This window comes from Taudactylus pleione, unplaced genomic scaffold (genome assembly GCF_031769625.1).
Source record: "Taudactylus pleione unplaced genomic scaffold, aTauple2 ptg000095l, whole genome shotgun sequence".
NCBI lineage: Eukaryota > Metazoa > Chordata > Amphibia > Anura > Myobatrachidae > Taudactylus > Taudactylus pleione.
In genome coordinates this window covers 14,759,305-14,779,103 of record NW_028284497.1, presented here as the reverse complement: position 1 = coordinate 14,779,103, position 19,799 = coordinate 14,759,305, and the positions used below count along the sequence as shown (strand labels likewise).

Sequence of the window (19,799 nt, the reverse complement as noted above, 5' to 3'; positions counted from 1 at the left end):
CACCCCCCCCTCCCCGCCTACAAAACGGGGCGAGCTGTCGATCAACATGTGAATTTCTCACTCTCTCCGGGGCTTGCGCACACGTGCGCAGTGCTTCAACATCGACTCGCTTGCGAGTGCATAGCACTTGCGAGCGGGTCTGAATGAGGCCCTATGTCAGTGATTCCTAAGCTCGGTCCTCAAGGCACACTAACAGTCCTGGTTTTGGTGATATCCAGGCTTGAGCACAGATGGTTAAATCAAAATAACTGAGGTACTAATTAAGTCACCTGTGCTCCAGTATGGCTATCCTCAAAACCTGGACTGTTAGTGTGCCTTGAGAACCGTAGTTGAGAACCCCTGCCCTATGTTCTAACACACTTTCCCACACTATATTAAAGAAGTTTTGAATATTACACTGAGCACTCACAGCTTGCACTTGAAGTTGCAGATCATTCTTCTCCTGTAGTAAGGAGACCATCTTCTCCTCTAGCTCTTTGCGTCGAGTCTCAGACTTCTCCAGGGCTTCCTTCAGCCTCTGGAACTCTTCCTTCATGACCTGCATCTCTTTCTCTGTCTCTGCACTCTTGAGCAGGGGCTTGATCTTGAAGTAAAGCTTCATCCATGGCCAGTTTTTGACACCCATGAAAGCTCTGATGTTCCACTGGATCACCAAGAGGGCATCTCTAGACAAACATTAAAATCATATTTTACAAAGAGTGTTGTTTAAAGTAATGTCATTGATACTTTTGCATTAATATTTTATGGGACAGATCTTAAAAATGGTTAATTATGGTATTGATCTAAATAGTAATTATTAGTAATATCAGAAATTCTTGTATATAAACTATTATGCAGAGGGTAACTACATGTCTGATGTATTGTATGTTTACAAGATACATAGGCATTACTATGAAGTTAGGTAGACTTTACAAAAAAAACCAAGCGGGCTACCTGCGGTCCATAATTTTCTTAAATTCTATTCTGGATAGGACACCTCTGGATTGGGCTTGTATACGGGTGATTATCCTGGATAGTTGCTCATCTCGCATTTCCTCTAGCTGGCCCAGTAAGCCTGCCTTAAAGAAAACCTGCAACATAAAAAAGATAATTTCATAAGCAACTGTCAATTTTTTTTAAAATCCCGTTTCTTGTTTTATCATAGGGGTGATTGGGTTACCTTGGTGTGTCCAAACTTGTATTGAGTATGATCAATTTCTAGTGAGGCTAGTAGCTTCTCTGCCCCCTTCCTACTGTCTATGAACTGTCCCTCTGGGATAGCTGCCGGGTTCAGGATACGATAACTAAGTGACAAGAAATAATAAAAGCAGTAATAAATGCAAATTATATTATGTCGCTATGCACTAATGATCCTGTGTCTCCGTTTAAGTAAGAAGATGGTAAACCAGAAGACATTATTGGTTATTTGTTCACCTGCTACATTAGTAGCTTATCCTTGGCACAGTAAGGATAATTTTATTATTATCATGTCCTGAAAATGGCTGCCAAGCTTTAGAATAATCCCCTCACTCCACCCCCAGCCCCCATGCCTCTCTCTCTCCCAGATGCAACAGTCACCTGACCAATGAATTAAAGTTATCCTTACTATGTCATGGATAAGGTCCTAATGTAGCAGGTGACCAATAAACAATGTCTTCTTCTTGCATCATCTTATTTAAATAAAGATACATGATGCTCCTGTGTCTTAATTTAAATAAGATGATGCCAAACAAGAATACATTATTGTTTGTTGGTACCCTGTTACATTAGTAACTTATCCTTGGCACATTAAGGATTATTTTAATACTAATATTATTATCATGTCTTTGAAAATCGCTGGTATTAGAGACATACCGCTGCCTGAAATCCCCGTACAGGATACGGTTGGGGAATCCCTTCCTGCAGATTCGGATACCTTCCAGCACACCGTTACAGCGGAGCTGGTGCATCACCAAGCGGTTATCCATCATACCTGGCATGAGGGAGTACATACACATCTTCTTAGTTTATTTCATTTTAGAATAGAGATTTGTAACCTAGAGGATACATAACTGATCCATATATTATTTTTACTTAATATTCTGTTACATAAAAAATACAACATTTGTATCCACAGTAGTAGTTTCCTGATTAAAATGAAAAGATAACAAATAGATATCAGACCAGTTACTTTGAAAATTCCTCAATGTCTAAATGAATGGGTATGGTCTAGATTCTAGACTGTGACATGAACATAAGTTTAAAGGATCGTGTGAGCATCTGGCCCATTTACCTGGGGACTTTGTTTCATTGGGGATGATACAACGGACAAAATGAGGATGAGTACAGCGGAGATTGGTCATCAGCTTGTTGAGATTCTCCTGGTGAGGGGAGAAAAATCAGAGCCTGTGTAAGGAGGCAGTTGGTGAAATAGTGTTGTCAGCAGCAAAATGGAAGGGGAGAGTCAGTATTAAGTAAGAGAGATTATAGAATTGCCAATTGCTATAATTTCTAGCAACAATCTCTAGTTCTAAGGATGTGCCCCTGGGAATAGTAACCAATCATAAGGTATAATTACACTTAATCTTAAGGGGAAAATTCTATTTAATTGCCCCAATGTTCGGCTGTGCAAATCATCACATATTACAGTATCCAAACATCACTAAATTAATTGTGCACCTCTATGGGGTTAATAAGAAAAAAAGGGGTGTTGTATTCTGCATCATATATATATATATATAAATATATATATATATATATACTGTATACTGTATATTACATTTTACTCTCAATAGTATATGCCAATGTTAATTGCATAGACTGGAAGGCAAAACAAGTTTTAGATCTCGTTTTACAGTCTCGTAAAAGGATAAACCGACTTGAGACAACTTGGATACCTGCCATGTTTTATGCCATAGAGGGTAAATAACAGAAAATAGATAAAATCGCTTACCCGATGTAGCGCTGACACTGTCTGGAAGGATGAACCTTTCTTTTTACTGCCCTTTCCCTTACCAGCTTGTTCTAAATAGTACATGTAAGGGAGAAGCAACTCATCAACAAAAGAGTGACTGGGTGTAAACATAAGAAACTAGCAAATGACACAGTGCCATGTACAGTGTTATATAATACCTAAAGTTAATAAAGTGTGCATTCTTTCTTCTTATACATTATGTATTGATTTACTACTGTTTACACTATTGCATGTTTGTAAATAACTCCAACAATCTATCATATAGGGGTAGTCATACCAAGGGGTTCCCTGACCCTCCATATGTTAAATACGAGTTGACACGAGTTGGGTACAGGATGGCAGCACTTGGATCCCGGCGGTCAGAATCACGAAGCTGGCATCCCGACAGGGGGTAGGATACGGACATCTGTTGCTAAGTATCCTAACTCTACCCCCGCTGCCTAAACCTAACTCTCCGCCCCGCAAACCGAACTCCCCTCCCCCCACAGTCTAAACCTTACCACCCCCTAGTGCCTAACCCTAACCCTCCCCCTAGTGCCTAACCCAAAGCCCTAACAGTAACCCTCCCCTAACCTCACTACTTATCGGCAGGATGCCGGAGCCGGTATTCTGACTAGTGCCAGGATTCTGGTGCCGGCATTCATACTAAGCCTTTGTGAGAGATAATGGACCTCATTCAGAGTCGGTCGAAGCGGCCACACGGTCGTACGCCACCGATGTTCGCTATACTGCGCATGCGTAAAGTTTGCAATGCACGTGCGCAAACTAGCCGCTATGATCAGAAATTTCTCTCTCCTTGACCACAGCCAGGTCGGTAGTTTGAGTGACAGATTGAGGCGTTTGTGGGTGGTAACAGGGGAAGGTGCTTGAAAACGGGGGAGTGGAGATCCGAACGCAGGCGTGCCTAATTATGTGAACAGTGTTTTATGGGAGTGCATACGGTTTATGGGAGTGCATAATTAACAAAGTAGCGTCATGGCACATATGACATGGGAGGTTTTTACACTGACATGATCGTAGAGCTTAAGAGAGGGTATGGTCAACCTTAAGCTCTACGACCAGTTCCGATGGTTATCGATGGTCTCGATTAATCCTTATATGCCCGGAGATGACGTGTAATGTGTACGAGAAGGGGGCGTTTTTTATTGTCTTCCGGCCGCTTCCTCCCCTTGGTCGGCCAGCTACCGATCCGAACGTAGGGACGCAACTTGCGAGGGAATCATTTGCATATCCGGCCCCTTTTCCCTTACGACCGTGCGGCCGCTCCGACCGCCTCTGAATGAGGTCCAAAGTACCAACCAATTAGCTCCTGTCATTTTTCAAATACAGCCTGTAAAGTTAGATGTCTATGTGCTGTGGGTCTATGCACATTTCTTTGTATCTATGCTAGTAAATAGCTAGTAAGTGGATATATTAATAATGGGTATGCAGTGTGCTAACATGCAATTACAAGTCAGTGATGTAAAAACAAAACTTAAAAAAGCCCATGCCTTTTGTTATTGCTGCTGACAATTCATATGGGTTATCTGTTATTAGGTTTGCAGAACTCTCCTAAGTTAAGCTGGGTACACACTGTATGATTTATCAGACCATATATTGTTCTGACATGGATCAGAATGATATACTGTACACATCGTATTGTGTGTACTCCTGATCCGTCGTTTCCGACAAGCATTCATCGAATCGTCCCATCTGCTGTCCTGCACGTCAGATGGGACGATGTAATGATTGGTGCAGTGTAGATACATGCGAGGCAGTCATTTTCCCAGCGTTTTGTGTAGCGCCTCTCCAGCTTATGTGGGACTTTGGAGAGGTAAGTATTAGAAAGTATGGGTGCAGGGTGTGTAGTGTGGGCTCCCCATGTGTACCGCACACCCTGCACCAATTATAGATACGCCCCGATCGCAAGCTGGATCATGCAGTGTGTACTGCACTTGTGATGTATCATTACACTGCATTGTTGAGTCGCACCATTGTATGGTGTATACAAAGATTTTATACAGTGTGTCTACTTTGCTTGGCCTGATCTTGATTAATCAGGAATAGAATCCAGGAAATAGGTAAGCACATTTTTTTATAAATGAAGTTGTCTTTCCTGCTATTGCTTACTATTGTTGTATTCAGATCCAAATGGGCTTATCCTGCACCCATCCTGAGCTCTGAGCAGGTGTACTTCAGGGTCGAAGACCCTGAAGTACACCTGCAGCCTTTATTTGTTTACATTGTCCTCGCCTATAACACCATTCCATTGAGCCTGAAAAGGATCCCACTGTTTGCTAACATGCTTTCAAACAGTGGTGTAACTACCATGGGTGCTAGGGGTGCGGCACCTATGGTTTCCAAGCTGCCTCTGTGGCCCGCTGCTCCTCCTGCACCCAGTCACGCACACAAGGTGGGCTCATCCAGTCAGGGCCGTCGTGGGGGGCACAGGTGTCTGCAATGTTGATTTGGTGCCGGTCCCCCAGCTGATTACAGTCGGGGCACTGGCAGGCAGTCATGGAGAGACAGCGTTGCTGGTTGCGGGGCAATCAGAGCTCGCAGACTGACAGCCAAGCAGCAGTTCCTGATTGGCTGCAGGTCCGCGAGCTCCGATTTGCTCGCGCCCGGTGAAAGATTAAAATTGCGCCGGTGCTGTCTATCCATGTCTGTTTCTGCCTGCTGGTGCACCAGCTATGATTAGCTGGCGGCCGTTCCCCAAATCCACAACTGCTGGCTGCATTTGGCACACATGGGGAGGCAAGAGGCTGCTGGAGGGACATATCGAGGTGAGTTGCTGGGGGGGCAGACTGTGTAAGGGGCATTACTGTGTAGCGTAAGGGGCATTACTGTGTGGTATTATGTAAAAGGGGCACTACTACTATATGGCATAATGCGTATGAGGGGTACTACTGTGTGGCATAACCAGAATGGGCCCTGTGTGGGGGCAAATGTATGTGTTTTTAACCTCTGGGGGGGGTTAAGATCTTGCTATGTGACCCACAAGGTTACAGTTAAGCCCTTGCATGAAAACACAATGGCTCTGGATTTAATATGGACTTGCATGATCCATCAAATTTACTCAGACTGAGGCTAAAATTATACTTTTATAGCTTTTTCACAGGTTTTTGGCAGACTGCCAATATCCACTGGAGCCAGCCCTGGCCCCATTTTTAGTGATTGTGTGACGGTGTGTGGCCCTGGTGAATTTCAAACCTAGGCAAAAACCTAATCCTGGTCATACTACACCACCCTGCCAAATTTGGTGAAGCTAGGACCAAAACTCTGGCCATGCATAAAGGACAAACAAACAGATAGACAGACAGACACACTTTCTCACTTATTATATATACAGTATGTTTCAGAGCCTTATGCCAGGGGTAAACCCATAACACTTTAACCCTTCTGTACCTGTATCAGCACTGGCATAGTTGGCAAAAAGAAGAGCCAGCAGCTTCATAGATGACTTCTGGTAGAGCCCCACCACAGTCTCGTTCAGTGGATCCTTGTTCTTCACCAGCCAGCCCATGATGTTATAGTCCACTGTACCAGCGTAGTGCATCAGGGCAAAGTGAGCCTCAGGCTTCCCCTTGATATTCCTGGGTTTCTGAAAGTTATTGGACTTGCCCAGATGATTATCGTACAATTTTGCTTTAAAGGTCATGTCCGTGGCTTTGGGAAACATGCACTCCTCTTCCAGGATGGACATGATACCCATGGGCTGTGGAGAAAGAATAAGAACTTTGTTGTCTAAATTAGGGATATGTTATTAATATACAAATGCTTCAGGAGTAAAAGAGTGCCCAGAATACCTTAGTTAAAATTGTTAAACAGATAAAGATTAGTGTGGAAGAAAATTTAAATAGATTAGAACTTTGAGTGTGAAGGAGAACCCCTCACCTTCTCTATGAGATCTATACAGGCCTGCAGGTCCATGCCAAAGTCTATGAACTCCCACTCAATGCCCTCCTTCTTGTATTCCTCCTGCTCCAGCACAAACATGTGGTGATTGAAGAACTGCTGTAACTTCTCGTTGGTGAAGTTAATGCAGAGCTGCTCAAAGCTGTTAAACTGGAAAGAAACACATGGAAAATAAGAGTACTAGGAAAAGGCATGTATACTGGAGAAGAAGGAGCGATAATTAAACCTACAAAGGAAGAGTCATTCTGCCACTAGACCAAGTAACCAATACTACCTCCTCAATGAGAGCTCCTTCAGATGACCACTTTGTCAGAATTTGCTCACCGCTCATTCCAGAAGTGATCAAAGCACCAGGACAATAGGTAGCATGAGCTGCAGGTAACAGGCATGTATGATTTTCTAGTGTTTCAGAATGACCTGAGGATTATACGGCAGTCCATGTGAACAGTAGATCCTTCAGCACTTTCAGATGGTTTGCTTGAGAACCTCAGCTTGAGCAACTTCCACAAAAAGGCTTACCCTGAACTATTCCTTATATTAGACTAAAATTTTTGTATCTGACTTTCCCAATCTCCCATTGGTATAAACATCCAGTACCCGGTTATTTTATTAGAACCCGGCAGCTGCTTACATTCTCCTTTCTTTGTCTTCTACCTTATTCCCCGTTGGAACAATTGACTGATATAGCTTCCTTGTCAGTGCCCCAGTTACTGTACTTACATCAAAGATTTCAAATCCTGCAATGTCCAGAACTCCAATGAAATATTGCCTGGGCTGCTTGGTCTCTAGGGTGGTGTTAATTCTCACTACCATCCACATGAACATCTTCTCATACACTGACTTGGCCAGGGCACCTATGGCATAGTAGACCTGGAAGAAAGATCAGACATTTAGAGCATTGTAATTGACATGATGTAATACAGTGTATTTTAGTGTATGAAATGAGTTTTGTTTCAGTATGTTCTCTTAGTCACACAGGTGTCATCTGGTGGCAGATATAACTGACCTGTTGGACATTCTGTCCCTTGGTGACATACTCATTCCCCACTTTGACCCGGGGGTGACACAGACCCTTCAGGAGGTCAGCAGAGTTCAGGCCCATAAGGTAGGCAGCTTTGTCAGCCTCTGGAAACAGACACAGTGTTTATCACAGCAAATTCTTCAAATATACATACTACACAGCAATGGTTAGATATCTGACACAGTAAATATATTTAGAAAAGGCTGTGCTATGTGACAGGAGATTCTGACTTACCTACAGATTAGATGTAGTTATAAGTTTTATTGCAATATATGTATTCCTGTATAGAATTATAATGACAAAGATTAGCTCTAACCCTCATAGTAACAAATTTGACTTTTCAGTAGCCTAACTGATGATTTAAAAAAAACTAACTTGAGTCAGATAGTAATAAAAAATAATTTAATTACCATATATAAGGAAAACTTATATTATGTATTCTAAATTCTGTATATATGTGTATATTTATTTATAAATAAGTGATGCCTTTTTTTATATTGGGTTCATATTTTTATTGTAGACTCCACAGAGGTTTTCTAGAGGTGAGTAGAAGATACTTTATTTCTATTTATAATTATACATAACATTATACAGCACCATTAAATCAATCGTTTTGTTGTCTTAGGGGGAATTTAATTAGACCCGTTCATTTAACGGATGTGAAAAAGGGTGGTAGCCTCTGGCTTCAACGACCAGGGCTATTCAATCAGAGCTCCTTTTTCACCCAAGACCCTATTAACACCCGTTAAATTAATGTGTTAACGTGTGTTAACATAGGTTAACGTGCGTGGCCTCTGGGACGTAGACGTGGTGACGTCAGACGCTGTCTTTCCAGTACCCGAGACTGTGGTCCGGTGTGACTATTTTTGGTGCAGGCACGGATGTGTGTCCAGTGACGGGAGACGGACCGTTTCACTATATGGAAGTGCCGGAACGGACCCCCGGCATCCATCAACGTTACCTGCTGTTACTTCTGTTGATGTAAGTGAGCTACACTTGGTGTTATTAAAATTCTGTATATATACTCACTAGTGCGCCCTCCGCTGTTCTTCTCTTCTATAGGTTAATGGGCGTTAACACATAAGATAAGTGATAAGTTCACGGAACTATGCATTAACAGTTTCTTAGCACCCGTTAACAGCCAATTTTTTGTGGATTTCTTTTCGGGTCTGATCTGATCTTACAGGCAACCTTCAAAGCTAATTGAATAGCCCCAGGGGATCAATTAACCTGCAGTAAATTACAGAGGCTAATTGAATTCCCCCCCTTAGACTTAGCTCTCTCTGGTACAGTATACTATACTAACACATACATGCCTACCCTCCCGGTTTTCGCGGGAGGCTCTCGATTTTTCGGGTAACCCCCTGCACCACCGGAAGGGTAGGCATTTCTCCCGCATTCTGCCCAATTCCTAGTGAAGTGGGCAGAATGAGGAGAATTCTGGCGGCGATCGCAGCTGTCCGTGTAGGGTGCGGGGCTTAAGATGTGATTCTACATGAATCACGTTGTTTGGCCCCGCCCCCTATGTAAATTCTAACCAATCGCGGCAATTTTAACATGGGGCGGGGCTTAATTACGCGAATCATCAGGCCCCGCCCCCATCACCCCCCTGCTTCTTCTCTTACCCGGGCTTCTCCCGGGAAGAGCTACTGAAAGGTAGGCAACTATGTACTAACACAGAGGACTATAATAACTTGGGGTGTGTGAAATATAACATATTATTGACCACAGCTGTAACTAGATTTTTTGGTGCCCTGTGCCAGAGAGAGCATTGGTGCCCCCCTATTTTTCAAATAGGGACATAAGATAGTGCACCTGAAAAAGGGCCATGGCCTCATGGGGAAGGGCCAGGGAAAAGATAGGGGAGGCCAGGAGATGCTGGGGATAAAATAAGAGGAAGCTGCAAGTGCGAATGATAATAGACAGGAAAATTGACAGGCCCAATCAGCGCCCCCTGCCCTGCGGTGCCCTGTGCCATGGCACTTGTCACACCACCCTAGTTACGCCCTGTTATAGGCAGGCAGGAAGCAGGGAGCTGATTAATATACAGTGGGGTTGATGCTGAGTTGAATTGACATCAGTTTCCATAGCGTAGAATACATAAAATCGTTCTGTGCATCAGACTGTACATGTGCCTACAGTACGCAGATTTGCATGAATATAACACTAGCACGAATACCCTCAGTCCCGTCTGGTTCTGCCTGCTCTTCTCGCTGCTTCTGTTTGAATTTCATGTTTCCAAAGTGCATAATGGCTCCAGTCAGCTTGTAAATGGAGTTTTTCTCATCCTGAGAGAATCCCAGCACATCAAAGGCATTCTAAGGAGGAATTAGCAGCAGAGGATTTGTGTAATGACATGTTATAGATTATTCTATGTACTATTTCTGTTATAAATGAGTTAATATATGGTTTAGTGTTCATACTAGCTGCATAGTAATGTACATTGAAAGGTATCACAACTCAAACTGCAGAACTAACATGGGGATATGAGTCTTCTCAAACAGCTCCTAACAGGGGCGTTTTAAGAGAGGAGGCGGCCCGTGTGCAGACTCAGGTCTGGAGGTGAAAAGTGCCGTTTGGAGAAAAGTTTTCGCCGATTTGGACTTTCCGCCTGTTTTCAAAGTATCTCCATATTAAATTCCAGGATGATTTCGCCTAAGCAGAAACTCAATACAATGTAATAAGCGGAAAAGTATCTCCAATGAATAGCAGGTGATAAAAAGTGCAACATTTTTATTTTGGGGTGCAAACTTGATGAATGACTCAGAACCCTTGGGACACACCCCAAAGGACAAATCAGCCAAAAATTAAAAAAAAAATTACCTCAGAACACACCAAAAAAAGACGTGTAATTTTTGGGGCAAAAAAGTAAAATGTAGGGGGACAACTATAAATATTTACGAAATATACTTCTTGGGGTGCTGTAAGGAGGGGCCAAGTGTTTTGGGGATTGCAGGTGCATGTATGCGAGTGGTTTTTCACATTTTTTAAAAGATAACTTTAGAGACACAAAAATATGCTAGCACCCATTTTCAAGTACCCCAAATTTGACAGGACTATTTATTTTCACCAAACATTACTGTTTTCTACCATTTTCCAGTACTTTTAGAAATAAGCAGATATAAAGCTTTTAACACAAATTAATGACACAAAGTACCTTTATTAGGGATAATAGTACACATCTGTACTGATTTCCAAATCTTATTTTGGGGTACAGACTGATTCCCACAATCTATTCAGTACTTTCCGCATTTGCCGCTTTCCGTTTTCACCTGTTTTGGAACTGTATTAGGCGAAAAGCGGGGATGCACACGGAAAGATTTCGCCTCTGAAACAGGCGAATGAGGTGGAAAGTCGGACAGGCGAAACTTTTCCGACTTTTCGCCTCTAATTGAATACGGGCCTATGGCGGTGCTGCGGTGCAGTAGATTGTGACTTAGTGCCAGAATCTACCACGCATGGACGTGTCTCCGGGAAAATGGTGCCCGCGCCGGTTTCCCGAGGACAGCAGTACTACACATGCGCGAGTCACCGGGAAAATGTCCGCCGCCATTTTCCCAGTGATTTTTGCTGCTCTGCAGCGCTGGCCCAGCACTCTGGAGACTACAGACAGGTAAGTATAAGACTATATGGGTGCAGGGTGTGCCCATGTGCCCCACACACCCTGCACCCATTATAGATACGCCCCTGGCTCCTAAATGTTGTACCCTACACAATTTGTAAAGGGAACAACATTGATTGTTTTAAGAAACATCACAAAGAATATCTGCTCACTGCCAGTCCATGCACCCGATGAACCCAACCTAAACCGACACTTCTGCCTTCCCTCATCCTAGAAAACCTACACTCACCCTCATCGTGTACCTGTATTGTCTGTTTTCTCACACTGACATTTCTTTGCCTGCATTAGTGTTTTAGGTGTCATCACATTTACCAGCTAAGGGGTCTATGTACTATGCCTTGGAGAGAGATAAAGTGGATGGAGATAAAGTACCAACCAATCAGCTCGTAACTGTCGCTCTACAGGCAGTGTTTGAAAAATGATAGGAGCTGATTGGTTGGTACTTTAACTATGTCCACTTTATCTCTCTCCAAGGCTTAGTGCACAGATCCCTACAGTTCTGAACAAGATTGTCAATGCACCGTTTTTTGTAAATAGCACATATTGCTATTGGGTACACTGTGGGAATCAACTTGAGGATGAAAAAAGTGGATGCTTTAGTACTGCAACATCATGGACATAAGTGTGGACTAATTAGAATTTCATTGATAATGGTTCGCAACAAATATTTCTTATAGAGTCTACGGTAGCAAATATTTAGCATATCATGCTACCAGGCCGATGATTATCTGCATAAGGGATAGACAAAGGCAAGGTCTATAAATCTACTACGAGTAGATTTAATCAATCTAACAAGCATATAATCCACACTGCCAGGGGAAAGTAAATGTCCACAGAGTAATATCACTGATTTACCATGAATAAAAATAAAAAATAAAATAAGATCCCTAATCTTGCTCTTTGTAACAGAGACTGGCACATTACCTGGGGAAAGGAGAGAAATTATACTTGTGGTTTACATGCTGTGTGATCCAAGGAAACCGTTGAGTGATCCGAGGAAACTAGTGTTTATGGTACTTACATCAGTAGCCAACAGCTCTTCTGCATCATCAATAGAGGCCACAGTGGTTTCTCCTTGAGAGATGTATGCATAGTCATAAGGGTTATTGGTGACCAGCATCATATCTGTGTATAATAGAAAAAATATGCTAAGCCTTATATATGGTAAGAATAAGGACAGAGGAAGTAGGGAACATGACTTAACGTATATAAAATTCATATGTACTTCCCCACAGGAAGATGTCTGACAGGAGTGACACTTACCTAGAAGCTCTGGCTTTTTATTGGACAAGATCTGATAGAAGATGTGATAATCCCTCTCTGACTTCAGTTGGAAGATGCAGCGAGATTTCTCTAGGAGATCTGAAGAAAATACAGTGCTTGAAAACAGGTAACTGAAGAATGAAAGTCAGAGGGGACGATTCATATGTTTTTTTGGCACCCAACAAAACAATTTGATTGTTGCTCCATTTGGACACCAGTGCCACAAGTGTGTGTTCAAAAGCACGGGTGTTTAGCAGCTAACCCTGTCTAAAGTCCTGCTTTGGTGCCCAAACAGCTGACTTATCGCCCATTTCTGCTAGCCACCCAGGGAGGCTGTGTGTGGCCGCGACTATTCATATTCACGCCTGAACGGAGTAACAATTGAATTGCTCCATTGGACGCCCAAAAGAAATAACTAAAACAATTGAATCGCCCCCAGACAGTCAAGATTGAATAAAAGAGAACAGTAGGATAGGAAAACACGAGATTAGCAACAAATGGATGGGTGACGGAAACAATGTACATGGTACGTGTAGGAATTTGATGTTCTGGCAATAACCAAAATAATTGCATGAGTCACTACTTGCAAGAACCTTCATATTGTTGCACAGTAATTGCAATAAGCACTATTATAGCTAAACCATCAGTTCAAATAAAAATAATATATTTGAGATTTGCAGCTAAAATGTTCTGTTATTTATTAATTAAACTACAAAAATAAAGTTGCTGGAAGCTTCCACCGGTCCAGATATAAAGCCAGCAAACAATAGATGTCTATGGCCCTGATTCAGCATGGATCGCTATTGCGATGGCAGCTCTGTAATCGCACGGAGGTCTGCTGTGAAAATATGCTAATGACTGCAATCCCAAAGCCGTCGCACTGCCAGCATAGAGACGCCCACTAACGTTATCTCACATCCGTAATACCTTGCAGTCCTGAGTATACATCGGTAACATTGAGTAACATCGGCCCCTCATGCACAATTACAGCAGGTCTGACCTGCCGCAGAACCTGCAAGTATTGTTGCACGCACTGAGTACTCAGGGACAGGGAGATGGATGACTTATCATTCTTACAGGTCTCTATGTCAGCAGATGCCAGCTTCCCAGTTGCTCCAAAATGGATTCGGATGAATTTACCCTGGCACGGAAAAGAAGAGAAGAAGGATAGAAAGAGGGAGAAAAGAGACAGGTATGACATTATGTAAAGTACAACACTGACCAGAGACAACATCTATGTATATTTTATAATTATCATGTTTATGAAAGTATGTACTGATCACGTTGTATATCTAAAACATCCTGCCTCAGATAGTATGCTAATGGTTTGTAATAGCCAAAGTGCTCATAATTAGGGGGGCCTATTTATTAAAGGAAGCAAATGTATGTTTTCACTTTGGCCCATATAATAAGTATCTGTCATAATCAAACTAATTGTACTACCTTAATGCCATTTCACGATGGCATTAACCACTGGAAAAAGCAAATTAGTGACTAGATAATTATATTTCATTGCATGTCTCTTGCCTTGACCACAAAGACAGAGACTGGCAATCAAAGCAGATGTGGTATGAAAGATCGACAATTTAAAGGTCGACAGTGAATAGGTTGACAACATGGTCAACATGCGATAGGTTTACAGGGACAAGAAGTCGGCAGGTAGAAAAGGTCAACTGACAAAAGGTTGACAGTGCAGAAGGTCGACAGGGTTAAAAGTTCGACATGTTCAAATAGTCGACACATAAATGGTCGACACAAAAATGGTAGATACAATTTTTTGTAATTTAACCCTAATCCCTTACAGCTCCTGGGGCATCCTCAGGATGCTCTGGGCATTGCTGTAATCACCGGCAATTGTGACCCCACCCCTGTATGATGTCACATGGAGGAGGCGTGGCCTGCACCCGGCCCACAAATAATGTTGTATATATCAAAATGGCTCTCAGCAGAAAAAAGGTTCCCCACCCCTACTCTAGTGCCTAACCCTAACCCTCACCCTAGTGCCTAACCCTAACCTAACCCTCCTCCTAGTGCCTAAACCTAAGCCTGTCAACTTTCTGCACTATCGACCTTTTGTCTGTCGACCTTTTGTATCTGTCTACCTTTTGTCCCTTTCAACCTATTGCACGTCGACCATCTGGTGTCGACCGATTGACTGTCAACCTTTACATTGTTGATTTTCTATCCGGATACTGTCAAAGCAAGAGTAAATAATTGTTACTACTCTGGCCAGTATTTTTTATTTTTTTAAATCAACTTTTTCACCTTTGTAAAACAAATAATGATAAATAAGACAAGTCATTAAACATAACACATCTGCATCCTGGATTCTGGTCCCTCCCCAAACACTAACAAGAGCAGACCCTCCAGCAGGACCACTTCCTCCTAGTATAATATGCTCTGTTCTTGAATTATCCATAGTCTCTAGAATACTTAAACCAGGGCCACCCAGTGAACAAGTCCGAGGGCGCAGCATAGTCACTGCACCAACGGTACCCGTTTGCAGTTTTCAGTGTTGCCCGGATAGGAAGCGCCTGGCACCGATCTTACTTCTCCCATGGTGCTGTTCAATGATATGATGTCACATGCATTGGGGAGACGTCAGGCGGTCCTTGCCAGGCCGCCCTTGCTCCCTGCTACTGCCCTGACTCAAACCCTCCACCGTCTGGCACCAACAAACATTTCATGGTCAAAGCCACTTAGATCTCATTTCTTCATCTGGTGTTTGATCTGAACATTAACTGAACTTCTTTACCATGTTTTTACACATTGGGTTTCTTCCACATGACCAGCTGATTATATATTTGCATTAACAAGCAGGTGTACCAAATAAAGTATCCACTGAGTGTATATAAATATATTGTATTTTTTATACTGTCGTATATCTGTAGGAAAACAACCTTTTGTTTACAAAATTTCAATTTGACTGAAGTCAGGAGAACAGTTCAAAGTGTAGTGACCATAATGAAAATAAGAGAAGTTAATAACTTACAAATCTTGAGGAGTTATCATTTCGCAGGGTTTTGGCATTACCAAAAGCCTCCAAGGCAGGGTTAGCCTGAATGATTTGATCCTCCAGAGTTCCCTAAGGGTTAGGAAAAGGAAAAAGATTGGTGAAATGATGATGGGTTTGTAAAACATGTGGGGCTAAATTTACTGTACGCCACTTTGCAAAGCCGATTCCAGGTGTGCGTTGTATTAAATACAAATATCCCTTTGGTTTAGAAGGTTTGCTGGTGCCTGCAATGTCCTCATTAGATCAGCGTGAGTACGGCCTCTTACATGTAACATTTCACAGTTAATGAAAGTCAAACCGTCATAATTAGCTCCCTATTACAACAAAATAGGTCGGGGGAAGGTGAGCCTGGTTCAACAGTAAGCCTATTATAATTCATTTCATCTTTATGGTGTCTACATGTAAATTTTATTCACAAATAATTTGTATTGTAGAAATAGTCCACCTAATGCCACTGATATGTATACGTATATAAGAAAAGTCCCATCTCCCCCATGGCCAGGACAATACAATAACATGTGTTGTTCATATCTCACCTTGCCTGTGGGACCAGTGTCTTTTTTCCGGTCTCCAATCGCAGCAATGACTGCAAAGTACTGGATAACACGTTTGGTGTTTACAGTCTTCCCAGCACCAGATTCTCCTCTAAACACATGAATATAAGAAGGAACAAAGAATTATGTCCATAGACAAAGATACTCAGACATACAGTAGGATGTGGAAAGCAATCGGTTAAAATCACATACGTGATAAGGATTGACTGATTCTCCCGATCTGAAAAAAAAGGAATGAACAGAATATCTATAATTGTAACGTAGTCAAGACAAGAGGAGTGCCGGGATACAATACATATTGTAGGCCTTAACATTAAACAATACATTAATACACAGGTTCTCAAACTCGGTCCTCAGGGCACCAAACAGTGCATGTTTTCCAGGTCTCCCCACAGAATCGCAATGGGATATAATTAGCTCCACCTGTGGATGTTTTAAAATGTGTCTGTGAGTAATGAATACACCTGTGCACCTGCTGGGCGACCTGGAAAACGTGACCTGTGTGGGGTCCTGAAGACCGAGTTTGAGGACCACTGCATTAATAAATTTCAAAACTGAAAGGAAACTATTTTATACAGCCACCCAAAGCTTGAGTCCCGGTCCACAAGCATTCTCTGCTCTACTCTACAGATTCTTGGATGGAAAAATTGTAGTAATAGTAATTTTGTCCTGTGTAATAATCAACTCTTGTATGTGTAACGTACATATTCTTCCATCGGAAGACTTCCCAGGCTTAATACATTGGAACAATAAGTGGCTACCTTCTACGTAATGGAGACTCTTATCGTGGCAAAAGTGTAGTGTGGCTGGTTTGAACATAACACTTGGCCTTGCAATAAGATTGTTAATGAATTATACTTTATATTTGTGCAGAGCTATTTAATTGTGAATACGTCAAAACATATTTATAGACGACTGATATTATGCCATTTGCTGAAGAATTTCATGAGATGACAGCTGCAATATCAGGGCCGTTTTAATTAGTCCTGCAGTTGTTCAAAAGGCTATTTGTAAAAGATAATGGTTGCTATGACAACAACAGTTTTGGTCCTTTTCTCCACTTTGTGCCCCATTGTCAGGTTAGAGGAACGCATATGCAGCCTTTTAATAATAAATAACAAGTTGCCCATTACTGTCTGTCACAACATTATGTACTGTAGAGAGCATGGCCAGCAGAGACCTGACCTGTCAGCATGTACTGGTAGGCATTGTCAGAGATGGAGAAGATGTGAGGTGGAGCTTCACTCCTCTTCTTCCCACGATAAGCAGCCACAACCTCTGCATTGTACACAGGAAGCCACTTGTAGGGGTTCACGGTCACACAGAATAGACCTGAATATGTCTGGGAGGAGAGAGAGTAACATACCTGAAGCTCACAATGGTATATATTGTGGGTAAGATGATGTGGAAGAATAAACGATATGGCATGGTTAGATTTGTGTAAATAAAATACATGGCAATATTAGATGTATATGAATAAAGTACATAACACTGTGATATACACGTGGATAAAGTACATATCACAGATTCATGTGCACTGTAATAATCATGTGAATAAAGTACGTGGCATTGAGACATCCATGTGAATAAAGTGCATGGAACTGTCACACTCATGTCCCAGTAATTATTTTTCCACCTTAAAACTCTTTAACTACTTAATTCAAGCTCCTACTGCACTCACATTAACAGGCAAAATGGGAAAACAGTTAAAGTTTATTCTTCATCCAAAAAGAATTGTGGGATGCATTATCATTGGGTGACATCCATGACCTCTACCTCCCAAACAACCTAAAACGTCAGACAATATTTTAAATATGGCTCATACAATGAGGCACTGCCTCATCCGCAGGCTGTCACACCATGGACTCCACTCACACCTCCACACCTGGAAGCAGAGGCATAACTGGAAATTTATTGGCCTCAGGACCTGATTCAGACCCGTTCGCTAGTCTGCGTTCGCTCACACCTAAAAAAATCTGGTGCTACACCTCCCAGGTATGTTAGGTAAAACAGACTAATTCTAACTGCTGCTAAAGAAACAATTGTGGGAGATATATCCACCCACCAAAATAGAATAAACAAAAAAAATAGTTCAAAGCGCTGTCAGATGTCTGAATTTTAATTACATTAAAAATAATAAATAAACTTAATATAAATGATTACATAGCAATTACGTCAACATAAAACATATATTTTGATAAAATGAAATTATTTTCACTTATAACACAATATCAATCACGATTGGTATATGTCAGCAGAGAATAAAAAGAAAAAGATCTTTGGGCACTATATTGCCAGATAATTGTGTCTTGATAGACATATAAGAGGATATGTAACAAGCTGTAAGTGCTGAAAATCTCCAATCAGTAGTGCAGACTCTCATATGGTGAATGTTTTAGTATCCAATATAGGATTCTTTGTATCAAAAAGTGAATTTGTTCACCAATGATGTATCTGATGTTGTTGGAAATAACCGAACATTAGTGCAGTCTGCCGGTTGAGTGCAGCACTGTGGAAAAACAGGATACTTTAAACCGGCAGACTGCACTAATATCCTCTTATATGAAGTATCCTATGAAACTTAAGATGTGTTAATTCCAACAAGAAAGAAAAAACGCTGTGGATACATTTTATTCACACAATTGGATACAGAATAATAACTGCATTATTGTCTATCAAGACACAATTATCTGGCAATATAGTGCCCAAAGATCTTTTTCTGTTTATTCTCTGCAGACATATACCAATCGTGATTGATATTGTGTTATAAGTGAAAATAATTTAATTTTATCGAAATATGTTTTATGTTGATGTAATTGCTATGTAATCATTTATATTAAGTTTTTTTATAATTTTTTATGTAATTAAAATTCAGACATCTGACAACGCTTTGCACTACCTTTTTTTGTTCGCATGCAGCCTGCCGATGTTTGCAATCTGCGCATGCGTACAAGACGCAGTGCGCGTGCGTTAACTAGTCCATGCGATTGGGAAGCGTTCACACCCTATACATAGACGCTCCGCTAGAATGAGTGACAGGTCATGCCGTTTGTGAGTGGTGACAGGGTGGTCGATCGTAACGGGGGTGTGGAGGTGCAAACGCAGGCATGTCTGTGTGTCTGAATGCCGTTTCAGGGGTGTGCATAATTAAGACGCAGCGTCAGCATATACGTCACATGAGTGAATTACACACTGCAGCACTCGCAGTGCTTGCGGAACGGGTATGAATCAGGCCTTCATTGCAATCTCTCCCCATTTTGCCACACAGTGCCCCAGTTCACATTATGCCACAGTACCCTCCAGTTAAATGATACCACATTGTAGTGCCGCCAGTTCACAAGCTCCTGCTTACCACTGTTCTCAACCTCAGGCAATTTGTTTTTCTCCTTGTGAATCTGCTGTACATAATCCACTGTGAGGCAGCAGTCTGGTAGAAAGGGGCAGTGGGCCTGATTCAGATATGTACACTAATGCAAATGCAGCTGCGATCTCGT

At 41.9% G+C, this 19,799-nt stretch overlaps 1 protein-coding gene across 1 annotated transcript in view; it reads right to left on the bottom strand.

Annotated features, from left to right (window-relative positions):
• Window positions 1-19,799, bottom strand: part of LOC148526619 (myosin-7) — a 39,871-nt gene that overhangs the window by 11,809 nt on the left and 8,263 nt on the right. The window contains exons 4-21 of the mRNA XM_088469994.1: window positions 17,491-17,647; window positions 16,498-16,525; window positions 16,288-16,396; window positions 15,728-15,820; window positions 13,813-13,876; window positions 12,736-12,834; window positions 12,494-12,597; window positions 10,030-10,168; window positions 7,836-7,954; window positions 7,550-7,699; window positions 6,809-6,979; window positions 6,320-6,629; window positions 2,912-2,982; window positions 2,252-2,339; window positions 1,834-1,951; window positions 1,160-1,283; window positions 934-1,070; window positions 410-665 (exon numbers count right to left, since the gene is read on the bottom strand). Coding sequence (XP_088326120.1) covers window positions 410-665; window positions 934-1,070; window positions 1,160-1,283; window positions 1,834-1,951; window positions 2,252-2,339; window positions 2,912-2,982; window positions 6,320-6,629; window positions 6,809-6,979; window positions 7,550-7,699; window positions 7,836-7,954; window positions 10,030-10,168; window positions 12,494-12,597; window positions 12,736-12,834; window positions 13,813-13,876; window positions 15,728-15,820; window positions 16,288-16,396; window positions 16,498-16,525; window positions 17,491-17,647 — 2,337 coding nt within the window. The remainder of the gene's footprint in view (window positions 1-409; window positions 666-933; window positions 1,071-1,159; window positions 1,284-1,833; window positions 1,952-2,251; window positions 2,340-2,911; window positions 2,983-6,319; window positions 6,630-6,808; window positions 6,980-7,549; window positions 7,700-7,835; window positions 7,955-10,029; window positions 10,169-12,493; window positions 12,598-12,735; window positions 12,835-13,812; window positions 13,877-15,727; window positions 15,821-16,287; window positions 16,397-16,497; window positions 16,526-17,490; window positions 17,648-19,799) is intronic.